This window comes from Capra hircus, chromosome 11, assembly GCF_001704415.2.
Source record: "Capra hircus breed San Clemente chromosome 11, ASM170441v1, whole genome shotgun sequence".
Lineage (NCBI taxonomy): Eukaryota > Metazoa > Chordata > Mammalia > Artiodactyla > Bovidae > Capra > Capra hircus.
Window position 1 is genome coordinate 7,316,739 of NC_030818.1, and position 26,582 is coordinate 7,343,320.

General features: G+C 41.4%; 1 protein-coding gene across 2 annotated transcripts in view; it reads left to right on the forward strand.

The window, feature by feature from the left end:
* TMEM182 (transmembrane protein 182) overlaps positions 16,336-26,582 on the forward strand; it is a 49,998-nt gene continuing 39,751 nt past the window's right edge. For both annotated transcript variants that reach the window (XM_005686303.3, XM_018054966.1), the window contains exons 1-3: positions 16,336-16,652; positions 16,890-16,989; positions 18,627-18,725. In XM_005686303.3, the coding sequence (XP_005686360.1) occupies positions 16,521-16,652; positions 16,890-16,989; positions 18,627-18,725 (331 nt within the window). In that variant the 5' untranslated portion in view covers positions 16,336-16,520. The remainder of the gene's footprint in view (positions 16,653-16,889; positions 16,990-18,626; positions 18,726-26,582) is intronic.

Here is a 26,582-nt window from a genome sequence, read left to right on the forward strand (position 1 = left end):
TACACACTGAGGAAACCAGAATTGAAAGAGACACATGTACCCCAGTGTTCATCGCAGCACTGTTTATAATAGCCAGGACATGGAAGCAACCTAGATGTCCATCAGCAGACCAATGGATAAGAAAGCTGAGGTACATATACACAATGGAGTATTACTCAGCCATTAAAAAGAATACATTTGAATCAGTTCTAATGAGGTGGATGGAACTGGAGCCGATTATAGAGTGAAGTAAGCCAGAAAGAAAAACACCAATACAGTATACTAATGCATATATATGGAATTTAGAAAGATGGTAATGATAACCCTGTATGCGAGATAGCAAAAGAGACACAGATGTATAGAACGGACTTTTGGACTCTGTGGAAGAGAGAGAGGGTGGGATGATTTGGGAGAATGGCTTTGAAACATGTATACTATCCTGTAAGAAATGAATTGCTAGTCTAGGTTCGATACAGGATGCTTGGGGCTGGTGCACTGGGATAACCCAGAGAGATGATATGGGGAGGGTGGTGGGAGGGGGGTTCAGGGTTGGGAACTCATGTACACCAGTGGTGGATTCATGTCAATGTATGGCAAAACCAACACAGTATTGTAAAAAAATTAAAAAAAAATAGAACTGAGAAAAAAAAACCCTGTACACTGAAACTGCAAAACATTGCTGAGAGACATGAAAAAGTACATAACTACATGGAGAGATGTATACCATGATCATGAGCTGGAAGACTGAATACTATTAAGATAAGCATTCTCATTTATAGTATGCTGCATTGGGATTCAGCTGTTCGTCATTTGAATATCTACAGATGAAAAGAATATACCAAGAGTTGGTGGGATATGGGGCAATAATGGGAATATGTGATGCCAAAACCAATTGGGAAAAGAGATTGAAAATATCTTAAAAAGTTGAATATACACCTACCATATGAGCATATAGCCAAACAAGATTTTGTACACAACTATTGATACAAGCTTTATTTGCAGTAGCCCTAGACTGAACGCAACATAAATATCTGTCAAGTGAATTAGTGAACAAGTTGTGGTATTACTACTTAGCAATAAAGATGAACTGTGAATTCATGCTACATCATGGATGAATCTCAAAATAGTTACACTGACTGAGGAAGCCAAATGAAGAGGATCTGCTGTATAATTCCAGTCATATAAAGATTTTTAGAGAACTCTGGTTTCAGTTCCAATGTGTAAAGAGCTTGGCAGTTGCAGCTCCCACACTTAAAAATAAGAAAAAAAGATGACAAAGTGAAAAACCGGTAACTTTTTAAGTCCAGAGTAGTGGTGCTCAGTCATGTCTGACTCTTTGTGACCCCATGGACTGTGGCCCTCCAGGCTTCTCTGTCCATGGGATTCTCCAGGCAGGATCACTGGAGTGGGTTGCCATGCCGTCCTCCAGGGATCAAATCTGGGGCTCCTTCATTGCAGGCCAAGCCTTTACTGTCTGAGCCACCAGGCACCTGGGAAAGGATAATTAGATCACTCGAGCACCTTGCCTGTCTTTTGGTCTCATGTAGTGGGAAGCAGGGAGAAAGCTAAGAAATGCTTCTGGAAGTCACCATCCAAGGACTCAAGCTCATCGAAACACTGAGATTTAATCATACAGTTATAAAAGTGCCCCCACCTTAGGAAAATATAAACAGGGCTTTGCTATAGTAACAGTTAACTATAGCTGAGAAAGATGTAAGACAGAGACCCTATTTTAAAAAAGGTTTCTAGGGAAGTTCAAAGGCAACAGGAAAGGGGGAAAAAAGGGAACAAGAGGAAACTGAAGTCTCTGGCACCTACAGTTATGAAAATATTAAACACCTAGCTCCAACGCATATTCACATAAAGCCTAATGCTAAAAGCCCAAGTACCAGAGTTTTTAGTACCTAATACATACATTCAACTTTCAGGAAAACAATTACAATTTTATTAGAAGAAAAATAGTTTTAAGAGACAAAGCAAGCATCAGAACCAGACTCAGATATGACAAAAATCTTGTAATCATCAAACAGGGAATTCAAAATAACTATGATCACTGTTAAGAACTCTCATGGAAAGTAGACAAGATGTAAGAACAGATGGGTAATATAAGCAGATACAAAATATCTGAGAATGAATCAGAAGGAAATGATAGAAAGCAAGACCATTGTGATAGAAGTTAAGATTGCTTTTGGTGGGCTCATCAGTGGACTGGACTCAGCCAAGGAAAAAATCATGGAGATTGAGATAAGTCAATAGAAGATTCCCATACTGCAAAGCAAAGACAAAAGAAAGAAAAAGAAAAAATTAATCAGAATGTTGAAGAACTATCAGTCAATTTCAAAACATATATACAAAATTGGAATACTAAGGCAGGAGGCAGATGGATCCCCCCCCCCCCCGCCCCCAACCAACCCAGGGTAAAACAACTTGAGATTCATTCTCTATTGACCTTTATTCTCTATTGACCGAAACTCCAACACAGGAATAGCAGGGGCAATTAAGGGAGGAGGCTGAACAGATGGCATATTTCTTGTTCCCAAAGTCAGGAGACCTTCCCAACCATACACGCACAGAAAAGGCTTCTTGGAGGCCAAAAAGGGAGTCATGTCAAGGGACGTTCTACCCATAGGCCTTTTCAGTAGGATCCATCTTGGCTGAGAGACGTGTGTGCACACGTGGAAGGATTCTAAGATATACCAAATATGGACTGTGGTGGTGGTTTAGTCACTCAGTCGTGTCCGAATCTTGGTGAACCCATGGACTGTAGCCTGCCACACTTCTCTGTCCATGGGATTTTCTAGGCAAGAATACTGGAGTGGGTTGCCATTTCCTTCTCCAGGGCTCCACATCCAGGGGTCAAACCTGGCTCTCCTACATTGTAGACAGATTCTTTCCAACTGAGCTACCAGGGAAGCACAATACGAACTGTGAACCAGGCAAATCAGAATGAGTGGCCAAAGGAAACTGGAAGAAATGCCCCGTAAAATTAATTCAAACTACCACGAGGGCACAGCTCAGGGACTCTCCCTCTGAGTTTGCCTGTGTGTCTGTCCACATGAACTGTTCTCATTTTCCTCCTAATAAATACTTTACTTGCTTTACTACTTTCCGTCTTTATGGAAATTCTTTTCTGCAAAGCTGAAGTGCCAGAGACCTTGGCACCGACTGCTGGTCTAGTGACTAGAATCTGATGCTTTCACTGCCCCGACACAACCTCAATCTCTGGCTGGGAACACAAGCCCCACTCCAAGCTATTGTAGGTCTAGGCCACCTGAGATCATATCCAGGAGAAGGGAGAGAGAACAATTATTTAAAGTAAAAGTCTCACATTTTCCAAAGTTAACGACAGGCAATTTTACACACAGGCCCGTGAAACTCAGAACAGCAAGCAGGATAAATACCAAACCCCCCTACATAAGACATATCATATTCACAAATGCAGAAAACCAAAGAACATCGTCAGCATTCCACTGGATCTAGAATTCAGCTAGATCAGCAGGATACCCATTCATATCAAGATCACATTGACCACAGTCTGGGCCATAAAATAGGCATTAACGATCTCAAAAAAAGAGAAACATTATAAAGTATGCTCTATACCCCCAATGGAATTAAACTAAAACTTGATAACGGAAAGTAGCTGGAACACTCAGAAATATCTTGAGATTAACAGCACAGTTCTAAATAACACATGGTCAAGGGTGAAGTCTCAAGATAAAGAAGCATTTTCAACTAAATGAAAATGAAAATACAACTTGTCAAAGTTGTCAGATGCAACAAGCATGCAGCCAGAGGGAAATTTACAGCTTTGAGTGCATGCGTCAGAAACAAGAAAGATCTAAATCAGTAATAAATGCTTCCACTGTAGGAAACTAGAGTTAGAGCAATTTTATTTTCTTCGTTTAGAACCAACTCCCTGATCTGTATCACATTCCTTCTTCCTGAAGCCTTTAACATTTCTAATCTGTGCTGGCAATGAATTCCCCCTGTTTTTATAGTATGGCTAGGCTTGATTTTCCCTTCACTTTTAAAGGATGTAGAATCTGAGATGAAATGTGGGTTTTTAATTCATTCAGTCCTTAAAAGGATGTCACTCTGTTGTCTTCGTATTTGTATATTATCTGATGATGTGTCTGCTGTGTTTTATCTGTGTCTTTTTCTTCTCTGGGCTGTGCTTAGTTGCTCAGTCATGTCCGACTCTTTGTGACCCCATAGACTAGCCTGCCAGTCTCCTCTGTCCGTGGGATGCTCCAGGCCAGAATCCTGGAGTGGATTGTCATGCCCTCCTCCAGGTGATCTTCCCAACCCAGGATTGAACCCAGGTCTCCCTCTTTGCAGGTGGATTCTTTACCAGCTGAGCCACCAGGGAAGCCCAAGAGTACTGGAATGGGTAGCCTATCCCTTCTCCAGGGGAACTTCCTGATCCAGGAATTGAACCGGGGTCTCCTGCATTGCAGTGGGTCCTTTACCAGCTGAGCCAGCAGGGAAGCCCACTTTTTCTTCTCTGGCAGCCTCTAAAGATTTTTATCTCTTTCTTTGATACTCAGCAATTTGAATATGATCGGCCTACTTGTATGTTTTTTTCTTTCTTGATTTTAATTCTGCTTTATTTGCACCGAGTTTCTTTGCTCTGTTCTTTGATGTATCTCTAGTTTAGGAACACTTTCAGCCATTATTTCTTCAAATATTTCTTCTGCCCCATGTTCTGTCTTGTACTTCTGGAACTTCAGTGATAAGATAACATGATCTAATGCTATTGCCCATTAGACCTTGAATGATGTGTTCTGTGTCTTTTTTTCTTTCACCTTTTTTTACTTTTTTGCACTTTAGCTAGGATAATTTCTGTTGATTTGTCTTCATGTTCACTGGTTTGTCCCTTGGCTGTCTTTAGCCTGCTGGTGAAATTGTCAAGGACATTCTCCACCTCTGTGACTATGTTTCGACGTCTAGAATTTGCATTTGATATTTTGCGTATAGTTTACATCTCTCTGCTAAAGATGCCTATCTTATCTTACACATTGTCTATCTTTTCCAATATAATCTTTAACATATTTATCAAAATCATTTTAATTCCACTGTGGTGTAGTTTCAGCATCTCTGTCATATCTGGGTTTAATTGTGATGATTGCTTTGTCTCTTCAGCCTGCATTTTTTCTTTCTTTTTTTTTTTTTCCCAAAACAATATCGTCGTTTAGTGGCTTAGTCGTGTCTGGACTGTAGCCCACCAGGCTCCTTCTGTCCATGGGATTTATTATTAAGATACAATTTGCATGCTACAAAATTGGTAGTTTTGATGGACATTTGGGTTGTTCCCAGGTTTTGGATATTACGACTCATTCTGCTATGGACATTTGTGTACAGGTTTTTGTATAAATATATGTTTTCAAAGTGGGGCTTCTGGATCATTTGGTAACTGTGTTTCAACATTAGAGGAACTGTCAAACTATTTTCTAGAGTGCCTGCATCATTTTATATTCCTGCTGGCAGCATATGCTTCTGCCTCTATAAGTCGCTTCAGTCATGTCCGGCTCTGTGTGACCCCATAGACGAAAGCCCACCAGGCTCCCCCATCCCTGGGAGTATATGGAGGCTCTAATGTTTCCACATCCTCTTCAACACTTATTTTCCAATGATGGTGGATTTACATTTCCTGGATGGCAAGAGAGTAGGATTTTGTGTAGCATTTCGTGATCATCTTTTCATGTGTTTATGGGTTATTTGCATATCTTCTCTGAAGAAATGTCTGTTCAGACACTTTGCCCATTTCTAAACTGGTTGTTTATCTTTTTATTACTGAGTTGTTAGAGCACTTTGTATATTCTGGATACAAGTCCTTTATCAGATATATAATTTGTAAATATTTCTCCCACCCTGCAGTTATCTTTTCACTTACTTGGTAGTTTCCACTGGTGAACAAAAGTTCATTTCATTATTGTCCAGTTTATCTAATTTTTGTATTGCTTGTGCTTTTCCTGGGTTATATAAAAAAAATCATTGCCTAATTCATGGCCATGAATATTTATACCCACGTTTACTTCTAAGAGTTACATGGTTTTTGTTCTTACATTTAGGCCAGTAGTCTGTTGTGAATTATTATTTTTTGTGTATTTTGTGAAATAAGGAGAGAGTGGGTCATGGCTAAAATGTCAAGGACACTTGGTGTGCTTATGAAAATCTTAGTAGTCTTTTTTTTGACTAATGTTCTATTTGTCTTTAGGACAATTTCCTTAGACTTTAAATGTTCAGATGTTTGAAATAGATTTCACGAGTTACAGAAGTTTCACTGGGGAATGGATCCATGGAGCTGCCCAAGCTACCATTCGGGAAATAGAGCTCAAGCTGGTTTTTCTTGCTTTTTACATGTCCTGTGATATTTTGTTGAAAGTTTGGCATGCTGTATAGGACAGTAGGTAGTGAAGTAATGCTATTAAATACTACATGCACACACACACACACACACAATTTTCCTTCGGCTAGTCATTCAGTGTGAGGGAGGTATGTGTTAATCGGGTCCAGGATAGTGTGAGGGTGGTTTGTTGCCGTGGTTACCCCATTGCACCATAGGACTGAGGTTTCTCTAGCTCAGTGCTTCTCACCTGAGGGTGACTTTGCTTCCTAGGGATATTTGGCACTGCCTGGGGCATGTTGGAATTCGGGGTGTGCTACTGACATCTAGTGAGTAGAGGCTACAGGTGCTGCTGAATATCCTGCGACTCACAGGGCCGCACCCCAGCTTCCACAGCAGAGTTATCCAGTGTCTGACTGCCCTGGCGCTACCTCATGTTTAAGGTGCGGGCCAGTTCGCCTCACCTTTTACTTGCAGGAAAGGTGGCAGAGTGCTCTTTCCAGCTTTCCAAATTTCGAGATGGAAATGGAAGTCTACTGATTTTGTCACATTGTGTTATTTATTTGCCACCTGATACTGAGCTGAGCTATGCCCAGACATCTCACTCCTGACTTTGTCTCCCTGTTCCGGGGTGATACATTAGGGCCCCTTCCTTATGACTTCGTTTAACCTTAATTACCTCTCCCACAGGTCCTAAGTCCATGGAGGTTCATGGACCAATAAACCCAAGGCTCCTAGACTAGTGCCTCGGACAAAGAGTGCTCTGTGTGTGCCCGAGGGTCACTGTTTCGTTGCTGTGGCCACTGTTGTTGTTTAGCCTTTGTGCTGCCTGAGTATCCTGGTAGGTTCCGACTTGATCCCGTTGGCATGCATGCCAGTTGCCCAGGCATGTCTGACTCAGTCCATGGCGACCCCAGGGACTGTAGCCCGCCAGGCTCCTCTGTCAGTGGGATTCTCCAGGCGAGGATGCTGGAGTGGGTTGTTGTTTCCTCTTCCAGGGGATCTTCCTGACCCCAGGATCGAATCTGTGTCTGCTGCATTGATAGGCAGACAGATACTTTTGCCGCTGGGCCACATGGGAAGCCAGCTTTATCCCTTAGCACATGTATGGTCAAATTAAATAGGACTTAAACAGGGACTTGGCTGAGCAGGACATGAAGAGAAGGCTGAAATACCTGCAGCAGTTCTGACTGTGTCCATGTCAATACACCACCAGCTGTTTCCCCAGCAGAGACCTGGGGACACTACGGTAACAGGGTTGTGTCTCCCCACCCTCCCACTCTCTCCTGAACTGGATTGTCTTTCCTCTGTGGGTCAACTTGAACTGGCTCACAGACCCTGGACTCATCTGAGCCTTCTATAAGTCTCTTCTTGGAAAAGTCTTTGGAATGGAAATTTTAAGAGTCCATCTTCATCTTGATAGGTAAAGAATGACCCAGTGACAAAGGTTTTTAAGGGGAAGGCAACATACCCCAGAGGCAAGGATAAATAAAAATGTCTTTCTCGAAGTTAAGACTCAAATCGTGTATACAAGATTCATGCAAAGCGCTTTCACAGCGTAGGGACCAGAGAGGGGAATCTTCTCATTCACAAGGCTTCTGGTATAGGGAGTATAATATATTCCTTCAGAAAGAAATACAAGGAAACAAAGGGATGGGTAAGTTAAAATCAAAATTGCCATCATTAAATCTGCATTTGTTCATATGATACATATAAATTACATTTTTTTCATTTCTGCTTTCATATATCAAAAAATTTCTCCTTTGGTCCCCAGTTTTATTTCTGAAGTGGTGTGTGTGTGTGTGTGTGTGTGTGTGTGTGTGTGTGTTGATTTTAATCAAAAGCAGGTTTAAAAAAAATTAAGTTCCAAGTTTTTTTCCCCTTTTAAGAGTTAATGCACTTCAGCATACTAATGGAGTTCTTTGGGGAACTGAACGTGGAGCTGGGCGTCAGACCCTTTTTCAACGTGGAAGATAGTTGTGTAATATAACTCCCTTTGTGTGAGTTCCTTGCGTAAGTAGCTCTCAATTCAGTGGAGTGTAAACTGCCCACATGAATGAGTGAATGAGCCTGTGGATGGATCCTGATTCGCTCACAGTCAACGTAAGCTATTTATCAGAGCCTTACTACTTGGATGGCACCATCTTAGTTAAGGCTGGTCAGCATCAGACTCTGAAAACAGCAAATCCTCGCACTGCAGTATTTGTGTGATAAAAATCCCAAAGGACCTTGTGTACCGTGGAATGCAAACTTTACGTGCGGCCAGCAGATGGCACTGTTCAACCCAATTTAATTCAACTCTATCAGATGAATATTTGGTCAGCCACGTTTTTACTGGGAAAGTGAAAGTTGCTCAGTCCTGTCGGACTCTTTGAGATCCCATAGACTATACAGTCCATGGAATTCTCCAGGCCAGAATACTGGAGTGGGTAGCCATTCCCTTCCCAGAGGATCTTCCCAACCCAGGGATTGAACACAAATATCCCACATTGCAGTCGGATTCTTTACCAGCTGAGCTACCAGGGAAGCCCAAGAATACTAGAGTGGTTAGTAGCTTATCCCTTCTCCAATGAATCTTCCCAACCCAGGAATTGAACCAGGGTCTGCTGCATTGCAGGCAGATTCCTTACCAGCTGAGCTACCTACTGAGAACCTACATAAAGCATTGTGCTAGAGTTAGGGATGTAGCAGTAAACAAAGACAGAACCTCTATCACCCCCCCCCCACCAGAGTTTATTTGTTGTTCCTATACTATGTGCCTGCCCTCTGATGCCCTCTTGCAACACCTACCATCTTACTTGGGTTTCCCTTACCTTGGGCGTGGGGTATCTCTTCACGGCTGCATCAGCAAAGCACAGCCACTGGTCCTTACCTTGGATGAGGGGTATATCCTCCCGCCACCCTTCCTGACCTTCAATGTGGGATGGCTCCTTTAGTCACTCCTGCGCCCGCACAGCCACCACTCCTTGGACGTGGGGTTGTCTAACTCAATGAAACTAAGCCATGCCCGCGGGCCATCCCGAGACAGGCGGGTCCTGGTGGAGAGGTCTGACAGAATGTGGTCCACTGGAGAAGGGAATGGCAAACCACTTCAGTATTCTTGCCTTGAGAACCCCATGAACAGTATGAAAAGGAAAAATAATAGGATACTGAAAGAGGTACTCCCCAGCTCAGTAAGTGTCCAGTATGCTACTGGAGGTCAGTGGAGAAATAACTCCAGAAAGAATGAAGGGATGGAGCCAAAGCAAAAACAATACCCAGCTGTGGATGTGACTGGTGATAGAAGCAAGGTCCGATGCTGTAAAGAGCAATATTGCATAGGAACCTGGAATGTCAGGTCCATGAATCAAGGCAAATTGGAAGTGGTTGAACAGGAGATGGCAAGGGTGAACGTCGACATTCTAAGAATCAGCGAACTGAAATGGACTGGAATGGGTGAATTTAACTCAGATGACCATTATATCTACTACTGTGGGCAGGAATCCCTCAGAAGAAATGGAGTAGCCATCATGATCAACAAAAGAGTCCGAAATGCAGTACTTGGATGCATCTCAAAAACGACAGAATGATCTCTGTTCGTTTCCAAGGCAAACCATTCAGTATCATAGTAATCCAAGTCTATGCCCCAACCAGTAACGCTGAAGAAGCTGAAGTTGAACAGTTCTATGAAGACCTAAAAGACCTTTTAGAACTAACACCCAAAAAGGATGTCCTTTTCATTATAGGGGACTGGAATGCAAAAGTAGGAAGTCAAGAAAAACCTGGAGTAACAGGCAAATTTGGCCTTGGAATGTGGAATGAAGCAGGGCAAAGACTAATTGAGAGTTTTGCCAAGAGAATGCACTGGTCATACAAACACCCTCTTCCAACAACACAAGAGAAGACTCTACACATGGACATCACCAGATGGTCAACACCGAAATCAGACTGATTATATTCTCTGCAGCAAAAGATGGAGAAGCTCTATATAGTCAACAAAAACAAGACTGGGAGCTGACTGTGGCTCAGATCATGAACTCCTTATTACCAAATTCAGACTGAAATTGAAGAAAGTAGGGAAAACCACTAGACCATTCAGGTATGACCTAAATCAAATCCCTTATGATTATACAGTGGAAGTGAGAAATAGATTTAAGGGCCTAGATCTGATAGATAGAGTGCCTGATGAACTATGGAATGAGGTTTGTGACATTAGGAGACAGGGATCAAGACCATCCCCATGGAAAAGAAATGCAAAAAAGCAAAATGGCTGTCTGGGGAGGCCTTACAAATAGCTATGAAAAGAAGAGAGGCGAAAAGGAAAGATATAAGCATCTGAATGCAGAGTTCCAGAGAATAGCAAGAAGAGATAAGAAAGCCTTCTTCAGCGATCAATGCAAAGAAATAGAGGAGAAGAACAGAATGGGAAAGACTAGAGATCTCTTCAAGAAAATTAGAGATATCAAGGGAACATTTCATGCAAAGATGGGCTCAATAAAGGACAGAAATGGTATGGACCTAACAGAAGCAGAAGATACTAAGAAGAGGTGGCAAGAATACACAGAAGAACTGTACAAAAAAGATCTTCACGACCCAGATAATCATGATGGTGTGATCACTAATCTAGAGCCAGACATTCTGGAATGTGAAGTCAAGTGGGCCTTAGAAAGCATCACTACGAACAAAGCTAGTGGAGGTGATGGAATTCCAGTTGAGCTGTTTCAAATCCTGAAAAATGATGCTGTGAAAGTGCTGTATTTATGCCAGCAAATGTGGAAAACGCAGCAGTGGTCGCAGTACTGGAAAAGGTCAGTTTTCATTCCAATCCCAAAGAAAGGCAATGCCAAAGAATGCTCAAACTACCGCACAATTGCACTCATCTCACACACTAGTAAAGTAATGCTCAAAATTCTCCAAGCCAGGCTTCAGCAATACGTGAACCGTGAACTTCCTGATGTTCAAGCTGGTTTTAGAAAAGGCAGAGGAACCAGAGATCAAATTGCCAACATCCGCTGGATCATGGAAAAAGCAAGAGAGTTCCAGAAAAACATCTGTTTCTGCTTTATTGACTATGCCAAAGCCTTTGACTGTGTGGATCACAATAAACTGTGGAAAATTCTGAAAGAGATGGGAATACCAGACCACCTGACTTGCCTCCTGAGAAACCTATATGCAGGCCAGGAAGCAACAGTTAGAACTGGACATGAAACAACAGACTGGTTCCAAATAGGAAAAGGAGTACATCAAGGCTGTATATTGTCACCCTGTTTATTTAACTTATATGCAGAGTACATCATGAGAAATGCTGGCCTGGAAGAAACACAAGCTGGAATCAAGATTGCCAGGAGAAATATCAATAACCTCAGATATGCAGATGACACCATCCTTATGGCAGAAAGTGAAGAGGAACTAAAAAGCCTCTTAATGAAAGTAAAGGAGGAGAGTGAAAAAGTTGGCTTAAAGCTCAACATTCAGAAAATGAGGATCATGGCATCTGGTCGCATCACTTTGTGGGAAATAGATGGGGAAACAGTAGAAACAGTGTCAGACTTTATTTTGTGGGGCTCCAAAATCACTGCAGATAGTGATTGCAGCCATGCAATTAAAAGACGCTTACTCGTTGGAAGAAAAGTTATGAGCAGCCTAGATAGCATATTCAGAAGCAGAGACATTACTTTGCCAACTAAGATCCATCTAGTCTAGGCTATGGTTTTTCCAGTAGTCATGTATGGATGTGAGAGTTGGACTGTGAAGAAGGCTGAACGCCGAAGAATTGATGCTTTTGAACTGTGGTGTTGGAGAAGACTCTTGAGAGTCCCTTGGACTGCAAGGAGATCCAACCAGTCCATTCTGAAGGAGATCAACCCTGGGATTCTTTGGAAGGACTGATGCTAAAGCTGAAACTCCAGTACTTTGACCACCTCATGCGAAGAGTTGACTCATTGGAAAAGACTCTGATGCTGGGAGGGATTAGGGGCAGGAGAAGAAGAGGATGACAGAGGATGAGATGGCTGGATGGCATCACTGACTCGATGGATGCAAATCTGAGTGAACTCCGGGAGTTGGTGATGGACAGGGAGGCCTGGCGTGCTGCGATTCATGGGGTCTCAAAGAGTCAGACACAGCTGAGCAACTGAACTGATACTATGTACAGGATGAGAATGCTTATAAAAATAATCTCATGAAATTACAGACTGTGGTCCTGTTGTCATAGTGTTGGATGGGGGAGGGAGCAGGGAGGAGGGCATACAAGAGACTCAAGAACCACAGCACGAAACAGAGACTTAAAGAGGTCCTTAGAGCCACAGAAACCGGCAGTGACGGTTCATGGGCAGTAAAAATCTGTCTCAGTAGTGATCAAAGGGGAACAATTGATTGTAGGGTCATCACTCAGCCTATTGTCTGTGTCTAGGACTTGGGACCACAAACCTTTATACATAACCTTTAGGGCCAGGTGTGTTTAGAACTCAGAATTTGGGGGATTTTGAAAAAGTAGCAATATGTGTGTGCTGTACATTACCTGCCACCCCCGCCACCACACCCCCATGGAACCTGGTGAGCACTGTAACCAAACACATTTGTGCTTGTGCAGTCAAATGTATAAGAACTCACACTATAGTTTATTTGCATCCTCGTGCCAGTCAGATTTGGTTTGCTAAAAGCTTTTATTTTTCAGAAATTTTGAATGTTGGAATGGCAGATAAAGATTGTGGATCTATAACACAGTATTCCAAGACAGAAATGAATTTACCCTCAAATCTGCACAGAACCACTTTGGTTTCTGAAAGTTAGACTTCTTTTTTTATTTACACACTTGTTTGCACTTTTGGACGTTAAGCATTGTCATTCCTGTATTTTTTAAGAATAAAGTAAACCAGAATTAATTTTTTTTGTAGAATGTTTAGATAGCTTCAGTAGATATGTTGAGATAATTAAGACTATTGCAATATCAAGATTGGAAATTATGACCTTAAAAAAAATGTTTTGCTCCTTATCACTCACAAACTAAACATGACTTGGGATTTCTGCTAAGTTGTAGTGTGTTTACTGATTTAAAAAAAAAAACACAGTTAAGTAAATAAAAAGACATTTAAACCAGTTAAATAGCTCAGGCTGTGTACTTACATTACAGCCAGGAGTCATAATACAAGTAGATTTTTATTTTACTTTGGTGCTCCATGTATGTCAACCATGATAAACACTGAGGATAACGATAACTGAGCTAAAGGAGTTAAGTTTTATGAAATCAGAATTAGTCTCTAGTATTTTTCTCAAACAGTTGCCCATGAATGAATGGTTGAAAACAATTAGATTGGTTAATTCGTAGCTGCTTTGGTATACATATACACACTCACACGTGTGTGTGTGTATGTGTATATATATATATATATGTATATACATTTTTATAATGATGCTTATTCACTTTTGGATAAACCAAAAATGGTGAAAAAAATATTAGTTGATGAACCTCTTCCAGAAAGGTGATATTTTGTGTGTGACAGAGATCAAAATTGAGATGAATTGTAGCAATAACAAAATCCTACACTATTTTTATACTTATTTAAAAAAATCTAGTTGTTTGTATATATGTGTGTGTTTGTGAATGCATATGCTAAAGATTTGGTATTCATGCATAGGTTTTTTATCATAAGCCATTACGATATAAATAAAATAAAGTAAACTTTTCCTATTAAGATTCCTTTTCCTTTCCAAATAACAACATCATCACCTACAATAAAACTGCATGACCACAACTACTGTTACCTTGGGAGGGGGTGTGGGGTGACCAGAAGCTTATTACTACAACCTCTGTGTACCTCATTCCAATGAATCGTTTCTTCCCCACTAGCTCATGAACTCCTCATGGTCAGGGCCTGTGTATCTAATGAAATGCCTGGACAGTCACAAGCTCCCAATAAGCACTTCTTGAAGATGCATTCTTCTTACCCATCCCCCAAGAAAAACCCCTTAATTTGATCTTACATTGCATTAACTATAGAACAGCATCTTTAATAGTTTCCTACTGCTGCCGTAAAAATGTAACAATACAAAGTTAGTGGCTTAAAACAATACGAATTTCCTTTTCTGCAGTTGCAGAGGTCAGAAATCCCCAAAGTCAAGGTGTTGGTAGGCAGCATTCCTTCTTGAAGGCTCTTGGGGAGAGTCTGGTTTTTTGTTCGTATGTTTTTTGTTTTTACCTCTTCCATGCTCTACAAGCTGCCCACATTCCTTGGCTTGTAGCCTCTCTCCTCTGTCTTGAAACTGGCAAGTCTCTAACTCTTTCTGGAGTCACATTTCTTTCTCTGACCACTGTCAGGAAGGATTCTCTACTTTTCTTTTAAGGGTTCATGTGTGTAGATTGGGTCAACCTGTATAATCTAGGTCATTGCTGTGTAAGGTAGCGTATTCATAGATTATGTGGTTATGTTTAGGATTAGGGTGTGGACATCTTTGGGAACCCATTATTCTGCCTGTCAGGGGCTTCCCAGGGGGCTCAGTGGTAAAGAACCCACCTGCCAATGTAGGAGACGCAGGAGACGCAGGAGACGCAGGTTTGATCCCTGGGCCAGGAAGATGACTAGAGGAGGAAATGGCTACCCGTTCCAATATTCATGCCTGAAAAATTCCATGGACAAAGGAGCCTGGTGGGCTATAGTCCGTGGGGTTGCAAAGAGTCAGACACAACTGAGTGACTGAATGTGCACATGAACACACACACACACGCAGACACACACACACACACACACACACACACACACACAATTTCGTTTCTAAGGATCCATCCCATGTCAAACAAAAGTGGTGAAGGAAGCTGGCAGAGGTCAGATGCCTCTTCAGAAGATGCAGAAACCCATGTTACACCTGAATACAAAAGACAGTAATCACTAGAGACAGTGAAAGTTTTCAAATATTGCACAAATACTTTAAAAATTCCCTGTGGCGTATTTAGACATGGAGTGAAAACAAAGAAATGAGCCAGAGATGCTAGACATGAAGAATGTGTAGACACATTGCTATTCGGTGACTTGTATGGGTGTCAAGGAAGACCCCCTGTTTTAAGGAGGTTGAATATTTAAAATGAAAGAAACAAAAAGAAAATGTGGGCTGTATTTTCTCATTTTAATCTAGAAAATAATATACTTTTGAGACTTGTTTCGTGAGTCTACTTTGGGGATGATCATTCGGAATACCTTGTATAGCATCTGGGAACTGCAATTTATGTCATAGTATGTGCTACGTAAAAGTATTTTTGTTCTACTTTAAGAGTTTATGTTACCATATTCTTGATCTTTTAAATATACTTATGAATTTCTAGGTTATGAACGTGAACTGTACTTGGTGTTATGTTAGATCAGTTGACCCACTATTTTATATTCCAAAAATATCCGGAAAAAAAAAAAAAAACTAATTGCGATCCTCAGAGGACCTCACCAGGCTCCACCGTCCCTGGGATTCTCCAGGCAAGAACAGTGACTGGAGTGGATTGCCATTTCCTTCTCTAGTGCATGAAAGTGAAAAGTGAAAGTGAAGTCGCTCAGGCCTGTCCGACCCTCAGCGACCCCATGGACTGCAGCCCACCAGGCTCCTCCATCCATGGGATTTTCCAGGCAAGAGTACTGGAGTGGGGTGCCATTGCCTTCTCTGGTGATTGCACTACTCACACCTTTCTTCCAGTTATATCCAAGAGAGGTCTTTGTGGTTCTTTACACCTGTGATTTATCTTCCCTTGTAGCGGGTCTTCAGTGTCTCCAGGGTTGTCATGGTCATTCGGCATCAAGAGGAGCCTGTTCAGACACTTAAGACTTTGGGCCAGTGTGGCCGTGACCTCACACCATTCTGTCATCTTTCCACTCCCCTGGATTGCCCCACAGCAATAAGGATGATTCTGGCCAGTTCCTGATACTACCCCCTCCACCGTCAGGGGAAGGTCAGCTATTTTTTGATCCCCTGGGGAGAGAGGCAACTCCTCAGTCAGTGTCCTAAAATAGCCTGCCATTCTCAGCTGCCGGACTGGAGGCCCTCCAGGGGAACGCAGAGGCAACACGAATCCACCGCCCGTGTGAGTAGGACTCCACTGAAACACCAGCTAAGAGCCGCTTCTCAAGAAGATCCTGCCTGCTCAGAAGTCTTTATTCTTTTTTTTTCAACTGAGGATCTGGGTGTCCGCTCTCATTTATTTTCTCATTTTAGTTCAACAGAAACCAGTGAACTGAAAATGAGACTAAATATTGCCATCTTCTTTGGGGCTCTCTTTGGCGCTCTGGGGGTTTTACTCTTTCTGGTGGCTTTTGGATCAGATTACTGGCTTCTCGCGACTGAAGTAGCAAAGTGTTCAGGTGAACAAAATGTGCGTTTCTTCTTCATAATATTGTTGTACTTGGTGGTAATGAGAATAGCCTCATGTATCTTCTGAGAATCCAAAAATAGCAGTGGAATGTCTATTTCTTCTCAGAAGAGAGATGTAGAAAGCTAATGATCATCATTATTTGGGAAACAATACGTTGCTTAAAAAATTTCCCAGATGTAATTATTCAGATTGTGTTCCTTGTGTTGATACCAATTACTTCATTTGTGTTCTGTACAGGTAGAAAACGTCACTTTCCACCATGAAGGATTCTTCTGGAGATGTTGGTTTAATGGGATTGTGGAAGAAAATGATTCCAATATCTGGCAGTTCTGGTACAGTAAGTACAATTCAGCCTTATTTCCCCCCACCCCAACCCCTAGCTTGTCAATAAAAAAGAACAGTTTCTTATGTTGGTGCACGTCACTTACAAAACAAGATTGGATTCTTAGCTGTGGAATCTCAGTGGGGTATCTTTCAAAGGTTCCTTTCAAAGGTTCCTGATTCTTTTTCAGTAAACAGAATTGGCTATAGAAATAACTATTTTATTTTCTAACATAAAATTGTAGTCCATATTTACAGCAGAATTGGACAATCCACTGTTTCCTTGCTCACATTTAAAATACATCATCCTTAACAAACAAATATTCTCTATAGTGTGTTTTTGGAATGTCTATTATTGCTATGTTGCAAATAAATGTTTTTATTTTGAGAGCTATGAATCCTTGAAGTCACAAATTTAAAAATTCAGAATTAGAGATGTATTATTTTATAGTAATAGCTTCAAAATTAAAAAAAATCTTTAATGAGCAGTGACAGATGAAAGCTTGCTCTATTAAGGCTTAAACCAAGTTTGTGGGCAATATCAAGAAATACTTTGCTTTTGATGTTTCCATTCTCTCACAGAAACTTTAAAGTTCTTTTTTGAAATAAAATAGCTCCTTAAAAATACAGTTGCATTCTTTCAACTGTATTTTCTATATTGTTGTTAATCTTTGAAAATCAATTCACTGAAAATAGCTAGCCTTTATCTTATTGCATCCAACAATGAAAGAACTGTTTATTACCTTCTGACTTACTGTGGGTTGAAATTATTAGTCTTCTTCTCAAAACTACTCCTGTGATAAATCAAAGTATGGCACTTAAGTCAAGATTATGGAGTATATCGTAAAAATTTGAGATCACAGAAGATAGGCCAATAGTAAATTGGCATATGTTAAAGGAACAAAGTTATGATGAAATGGCGTTTTGAGAGAAATATTTCATAGAGTTTCTGATTGTCATTTGGGGGAGGAGAATAAGCATGTGATCTGCCGATGAAAATTATCTAGGCTTTGGTAAAGTGAAGTAAGTCAGACTTTGCAAGAGGAAGAGTTTGCCAAGACTTAGAGAAGGAAAAAATATTTTACTCCTTAAGGGGTATATGATGAAGTCATCAAGATTTCAAACAACATTAAAGTTCTTTCTTGTGGTTTCTTCAAATACTAAAAATAAACTTTAATCATTAACTTGTATGGTCTATCATCTACATCTCTTCCCTGAAAGTAGAATATAGAAGAAAATTTGCATTAGTTAGAACCAATCATAGTTAGATCTAAATTTATTAGGTTTTTAAACAACAACATTTTGTGTGTGTGTGTGTGTCTGTGTCGGGCATTATGTTAGGAACTGGAGAATACTGTTGTGAAAATGAATGAAATCTGGTGATTTCAACTGTAGGTGATATTAAGGGCATTCTCTCCACTGGATTAGGTCATGAGCTAGATGTTTTAGATGAATCCACTTTCCAGGTCTCCTGTGCTATTCCATGTGAGACTTTTAAGGAAGTTCCTCCCTATTCAATAATTCTCTGAATTTGTTGATCTGTAGTTTTATTTTGCTTGTGTACCCCCCACCGCCTGTATTTCTCTGCTACTGGGAACAAATCTTCAGGCAGCCTCTCAGTAACAAATACGTCTGTCTTGCCTTCCTTCCCAGCCAATCAGCCCCTGTGGAAGAACTGCACCCACGCTTACCTGTCGCCATACCCCTTCCTGAGAGGCGAGCACAACTCCACCTCCTACGACTCTGCAGTCAGTAAGTACTCAGTCCGCAGGGCACCTCCAGAAGGGTGGTCTTTCTGAAACACTCCCCCCATAGCAGCTTTGTGGGCAATCAAAAAATAATTTATAATTTCAATGTGTTTTTTTAATATCAGTCATGTATAAAATAGTAAATAAGATGTCATTTTTATTTATTTATCTTTGATGTGGACTTTTTTTTAATCTTTATTGAATTTGCTGCAGTAGTGCTTCTTTTGTATGTTTGTTTGGCCATGGGGCATGTGGGATCTCAGTTCCCCGACCAGGGATTGAACCCACATCCCCTGCATTGAAAGGTGAAGTATTCTCCATTGGACTGCCAGGGAATTCCCAAAATGTCATTTTTTAAAATACCATTTATAATCTTAATAAAATACAACTTTGGTCCAAAATCAAAGCCCATTTGTTTGTTGCTTATCATGATAATTTTTTACAAGTGTGTTTGTTTTCTGATATGAAAATAATGGTATTCATCAGGAAGATGGGCTTCCCGGGTAGTTCAAATGGTAAAGAATCTGCCTGCAATGCGGGAGACCCAGGTTCAATCCCTGGGTTGGGGAGAACCCCTGGAGAAGGGCATGGCAATCCACTTCAGTATTCTTGCCTGCAGGCTACAATCCATGGGGTCGCTAAGAGTCGAACACGACTGAGACACACACATCAGGAAGAACTGCTGCGGAAGATGTAAAACTCGTCCTACAATGGAAACCACTGTAATATACACCCTGATTTTGAAACATTTTTGCCATTGTCATACATAAGAACATGATTGCGTGCTAAGTCATTTCAGTCATGTCCGACTTTGTGACCCTGTAGACCGTGGCCCTCCAGGCTCTTCTGTCCAAGGGGATTCTCCAGGCAAGAGCACTGGAGTGGATTGCCATGCCCTGCTCCAGGGCATCTTCCTGACCCAGGGATTGAACCCACGTCTCTTATGTCTCCTGCATTGGCAGGCAGGTTCTTGACCACCAATGCTGCTATTGCTGCTAAGTCGCTTCAGTCGTGTCCGAGTCTGTGCGACCCCATAAACGGCAGCCCACCAGGCTCCCCCGTCCCTGGGATTCTCCAGGCAAGAACACTGGAGTGGGTTGCCATTTCCTTCTCCAATGCATGAAAGTGAAAAGTGAAAGTGAAGTTGCTCAGTCAGGTCCAACTCTTAGCGACCCCATGGACTGCAGCCTACCAGGCTCCTCTTGTCCATAGGGATTTCCAGGCAAGAGTACTGGAGTGAGGTGCCATTGCCTTCTGCGATGCTGCTATTAGGTTACTGTATTTCTACCAAATGATGAAACTTCATTGTATATGATATTCCGCAGAAGAAGGAGAGCCCTATGCTGTTGACTGGGAATCATGATTGCCCAGCTTCTTTCATGTTTTCATACTACTATTTCTATAGGAACTGTATAAACTTAGTTTCTGTAGAAAGTATACAATATTTAGCACATAAATCTAATTTTTAAAAGTATATAAGCTCAATATGTCAACTTTATTCTCAGCTGGTTTCATGAAGTTTTTCATAAGAGAGTGCTTATCCTAAGCTGAAAACTAAGGGTTGGTACAGAATTTAGTGGTGTCATTAACAGGGCCAAAAAAAAAATCTGTTTTTCAAAGAGAATACATAACATTTAATATTCTGGATAAATGTGTATTAGTCAGGATTCTCCAGAGAATCAATAGGAATTGTATGTGTGTGTACAGAGAGGGAGACTGAGGTTAATTGATTGATTGACTGAAGGAGAGATTTTAAGGAATTGGCTTGCGTGTAAGAATTAAAGATTAAAAAAAAAAAAAGAATCAGGAAAAAAAATAAAATGAAATAAAAAGAAGATAAAAAAAAATAAGGAATTGGCTCATGCTGTTGTTTGAAAGGCTGTTAAGTTTGAAATCTGTGGGGCAAGGCTGCAGCTGGAGATTCAAATAACAGCTGATGTTGAGGCCTTGACTCTGAGTGCTAGAGACTTGGGTAGAATTTCTATGGTGCAGTCCAGGGGAGGGTTCTTTCTTCTTCAGGAAGCCCTTTTTTGTTCTTTAAATCCTTCAGCTGATTGCACGAGGCCCAGCCCCTCATACCGTGGGATAATCTACCTTACTGATAGTCTGCTGATTGTAAACACTGACACATCAGAATGCCTTTATAGCTGTTTTTAGGCTGTTTGATCAAGCAGCTGGGCACCATCGTCTAACTAAGCTGACACATAAAATTAACAACCACAGAACTCAATGAACTTTTACATCCGTCGTCCATTTTTTCGTCTTTATGTACAATATGAATTTCCATACATTTTAATTTTGTTTTGAGTTTGTCAGAGGGGAAAGCATCTGCTTATATCACATTATTAACATGACGTGTTATGGAGCAGGTGTGGATCCGGGTAGGAAAAGGGCTGAAGCTGTGCTTGTCCACCAGACTTGCCTGTGCTCAGAGGGCCTGTGGCTGCTGGTCTTGATTATGAGGGTGGTACAGATGCTCTTTCCCGTAAAAATCTGCTTGGCTGCAACCAAAAATAGATAAGTACAGTTCCCCCATCACTTCATCATTGTTTTAAAAAACAGTCGTCTCAGTCACACTTGCCAAACCTTCTCTTACGTCATTTACGATGTGGACCTTCTCACTGATGATAGAGGACGTGGCGTGGGGAACAGGCAGATACACTGCTTTATGTTATAAAAAGTTACATTACAGAGAGTTACGGAAACGCTATCCCTTGCTTGTCATTCTTTCTAGGACATTAGCTATTTGCATAAATATTTGCATATTGCTGTTGCTGATACTCGTGTGTTGGGGTCCTGTGATAAGATAGGTGCGGTAGGCTCCATATACTTAAAAGTGAATCTGCATATTTGAAAAATTCGCACCTCGAAGAGATAGTGTGTGTGTGCTAAGTTGCTTCAGTTGTGTCGGACTCTTTGTGAGCCCATGGACTGTAGCCTGCCAGGCTCCTCTGTCCATAGGATTTTCCAGGCAAGAATACTGCAGTGGGTTGCCATTTCCTCCTCCAGGGGATCTCCCCAACCCAGGGATCAAACCCAAGTCTCTTAGTCTTCTGCACTGACAGATGGATTCTTTGCCATTAGCGCCACCTGGGAAGCCCTAAGAAGATGGTGGCGAACTTGCAAAGCAGGGTAACGCTATCTGTGCATAATAATGATGGGGAAGGGGTGAGTGCATGTCAGCGAAATTGCGCTGCAATTATGTTTAGAATTATGCTGCGTTACATATAATTACTATGTCACTTTTTGGATCAAGTGACAAACCGTGTTCCATTTTTTTAAAGTTGTCACACTCCTCTTTGGCATACATATTGCAACTTCTTACTTTAAGCAAAAACACTAAGGAAAAATGACCGAGGTGAGAAGAGGTATGTCCTATAACAGAAATAGTATATGCAGGTGATACCTGACATTATATTTGGGTGATTATTTTATTGTTTCTTTTATCCAAGAGAAAGATACAGACTTCATCAAAAAGATTCCATCTGGTTGAAAGTGTGTGTTTCCTACTTGATAAAGCCACGAGATTTCACTAGACTCCAGAACTATCTGTCAACTTCATAGCTCAATAATTATCAGGCATTATACATTTGCTGGGATTTCCTGATGGCTAAGATGGTAAAGAATCCACCTACCGATGTAGGAGTCACAGGTTTGATACCTGGGTTGAGAAGATCCCCTGGAGAAGGAATTGGCACTCCTGTATTCTTCCCTGGGAAACCCCATGGACAGAGGAGCCTGCTGGGCTACAGCCCATGGGGTCGCCAAGAGTCGGACACGACTTAGAAACTAAACAACAACAACGGTGCCTTTGTCAGCTTATCTTGGGAAAATTCAAAGTATTGTTTGTGAAATCTGATGTATTGTGGCCAGGCAAATTACTGGCAGAATTGCCATTAGCTAGCTACAGTTAGCTAATACTAAAATCACTGAAAATGATACAGTGGTGGATAGCTTTCTGGAAAGACTATTTTAGAATTATTGGACATTACTGATGAAATTATTTTATTTCACGATAAGGGGGCTGAGACTCAGAGAAACCGTGTGATTTCTGTCTTCACACAGTTGATCACTGGCAGAACTAACCCAAGGTCCAAGCCTCTGGGTTTTGTTTATTGATGATCTTATCAACTACAGTGAATGAAAAAAGGCTGATTTTAGTTCTTACTATTAAATCTTTTAAAGTAAAGTCTTTTAGTTGGATCTCAATAAAAGAACAAAGTAAACTTATGTTGGCTTTTTTTACCTTTCTGTTTGATCCTGACTTGTATGTATGTACAGTCTGGTCTAATTCACTGTTTCCTTTATTTGTCTTTTAATCTCAAATGCATATTCTAAAATCCATTTATGTTCAAATCTTGTTATTTGGATGGTTGCCCAAGCTTAGAGGGGCTGATCTAATTCTCAGAATTGTTTTCTGAAGTAGTACTGTGTACTTCGAAGTCCATTAAACAATTTCATTACCTCTCGATATCTGTCAGAATTCAGATTTTCTGGTTTGTTTCATGCTTAAATTTAGTCATAGTCCATTAATTTGCTAACATCAGGTGATGGTGTACTGAACGTAGATTAATTTTCAAGGTAACTCAACCCTTGAGCGAGTCAGTCATTTCTGTATGGCGTCCCCTTGGCCTGTAACCACACCCACCAAGGTGCTCCTCTACCTAACTGCAGCTGTTCGTGAATAGTCAGCTCTTTCATTGTTTATTGCAGTTCCCTGAAGGCACAGACTGTGACCTAGTCATGTTTGTATCACCAGCACTTAGCATAGTGCTGGATACTTAGAAGATCCTTCAGCGTTTGTATGACACGACAATGCCAAATTGCGGTTTGTATTTTCAGCGATAAACTATTTTAACTTTATTACTTCCAAGTGGAAAGGGCTTCCTTATGAAGTAGAATGTATTGAACATAATTTCTGTTTTTCCCTGATGAGTTGGAACAAACATGCGGACACAGGCTGGCCACACGGCCTTCTTTGCGCTGCTCAGAACCAGCATTTGCGCTCTCACTGCAGGGCCCAAGGGTGTCCACCCTTCTCCCCAGGTGTTCCTCCCTCCTCCCACGCCCTCCTCCCCATTTCCCTGCTGAAGCAGGATCACCCACCGAGCCAGTTCAGACTTCAGCTCCTAAGGAAGACGTCCTTGCTGCCCTTGCCCCCTCTAACACGGAGGCTAGACCAGGCTCTCCTTTATAAAACCCAGGCTTTCATTTGATAATTTATAGCACAGAGTTTAAATATTTACTGCAGAATTATTTTGTTCATATATCCCTTCCCGATTTAACTCTACGCTCCACAACTGTAAGGTCTTTTATGTTTGACTCACCGCTGTTTCCACTCTTGACTGAATATTTTTGTAGAATTAGTATTTCTTGAGAGTCTGCACTAACTAGACTGGACTGTGTGCTGACACTGATGCCTTGAATAACTACTGACGTGTGTAGGAATTTTTAAACCTTTACTCAGTGGACCTCGTTTACTCTGAAAATGGTTTTTTCATACTTCTGGTAAATTTTTTAGGTCTACACCATTGTTTTCATGAGTCAGCTCTCTTTTACCTTTATTGCCAATATTTATTTACTACTCTTTTCTGGTCTGCTCATTCTTCAGTCTGATAAAAAAAAAAAGGTAGGGTGCTGTGAATGATACAAGACTAGAAGCAGGAAGGCAACTAGGCAAGGTGTTAGTCAGCAGTTCATGAAGCTGGAAGTAGCCAAAAACAAATAGCAACTGGAGAATGAGGGTTACTTTTGTCCCACAGTAAGAAGGTCAGAAGCAGCTGCTGTCATGATGCTGTCAGGGACCCTGGCCTTTCAAAGCCTTTGCTTCCACATCCTTGGCAGATGGCCAGCCCCTGTCATCCTCTCCCATCTTCAGGAGAACAGGCGTGTCCCTGGAATTCTCCAGTAGATTGCTGCCAATGCTTCCCTTGTCAGAACCATGTCACATGGCTTTGCTGGGCTGGGGCTTGGGGTTGCTTGCTTTCCAGGCTCTATGGCAGGGGAGGAGAGGAAGAGGAGAAGGGGAAGGGGGAGAAGAGTTCAGAGGGCTGATGGACCAACCTACAGGATCCTCCTCACGGACCAGCATCTTGGTCCTCCCTGGATGTTATCAGGGCAGGACAAGGGATGGGGCAACAAAGGTCAAGAGGAGCTGATGGGCATAAAGGATATTAAAGAGTTAACATGTAAATTTCGGAGCCAAACAGAAGAAATCTAGGGGCGTCTAGGCTGATAAAGAATCTAGGGGCATTTAGGCTGCTCTCTAAATAAGATGTAATTCAGTTTATATAACATCAGTTCAGTTCAGTCCCTCAGTCGTGTTTGACTCTTTGTGACCCCATGGACTGCAGCACCCCAGGCCTCCCTGTCCATCACCAACTCCGGAGTTTACTCAAACTCATGCCCATTGAGTTGGTGATACCATCCAACCATCTCATCCGCTGTCATCTCCTTCTCCCACTTCAATCTTTCCCAGCATCAGGGTCTTTTCCAGTGAGTCAATTCTTTCCATCAGGTGGCTAAAGTTTTGGAGTTTCAGCTTCAGCATCTGTCCTTCCAATGAATATTCAGGGCTAATTGCCTTTAGGATGGACTGGTTGGATCTCCTTGCAGTCCAAGGGACTCTCAAGAGTCTTCTACAACACCACAGTTCAAAAGCATCAATTCTTCTGTGCTCAGCTTTCCTTATAGTCCAACTCTCACATCCATACATGACTGCTGGGAAAACCATAGCTTTGACTAGATGGACCTTTGTTGGCAAAGTAATGTCTCTGCTTTTTAATATGCTGTTTAGATAGGTCATAACTTTTCTTCCAAGGAGCAAGCGTCTTTTAATTTCATGGCTACAATCACCATCTGCAGTGAGTTTGGAGCCCAAGAAAATAAAATCCGTCACTATTTGCACTGTTTCCTCATCTATTTGTATGAAGTGATGGGACCAGATGCCATGATCTTCGTTTTCTGAATGTTAAGTTTTAAGCCAACTTTTTCACTCTCCTCTTTCACTTTCACTAAGAGGCTCTTCAGTTCCTCTTCACTTTCTGCCATAAGGGTGGTGTCATTTGCATATCTGAGGTTATTGACATTTCTCCTGGCAATCTTGATTCCAGCTTGTGCTTCATCCAGTCCAGCATTTCTCATGATGTACTCTGCATATAAGTTAAATAAGCAGGGTGACAATATACAGCCTTGATGTACTCCTTTCCTGATTTGGAACCAGTCTGTTGTTCCACGTCTGGTTCTGTCTGTTGCTTCTTGACCTGCATACAGGTTTCTCAGGAGGCAGGTCAGGTGGTCTGGTATTCCTATCTGTTTAAGAATTTTTCACAGTTTGGTGTGATCCATACAGTCAAAGGCTTTGACGTAGTCAATAAAGCAGAAGTAGATGTTTTTCTGGAACTCTCTTGCTTTTTCAATGATTCAGTGGATGTTGGCAATTGGTGTCTGGCTCCTGTGCCTTTTCCAAATCCAGCTTGAACATCTGGCAGTTCATGGTTCACGTACTGTTGAAGCCTAGCTTGGAGAATTTTGAGAATTACTTTGTTAGCATGTGAGATGAGTGCAATCGTGTGGTAGTTTGAGCATTCTTTGGCATTGTCTTTCTTTGGGATTTTTAGAATGAAAACTGACCTTTTCTAGTCCTGTAGCCACTGCTGAGTTTTCCAAATTTGCTGGTATATTGAGTGCAGCACTTTCACAGTATCATCTTTTAGGATTTGACATAGCTTAGCTGGAATTCCATCACCTCTACTAGCTTTGTTCATAGTGATGCTTCCTAAGGCCCATTTGACTTTGCATTCCAGGATGTCTGGCTCTAGGTGAGTGATCACACCATCTTGATTATGTGGGTTATGAAGAT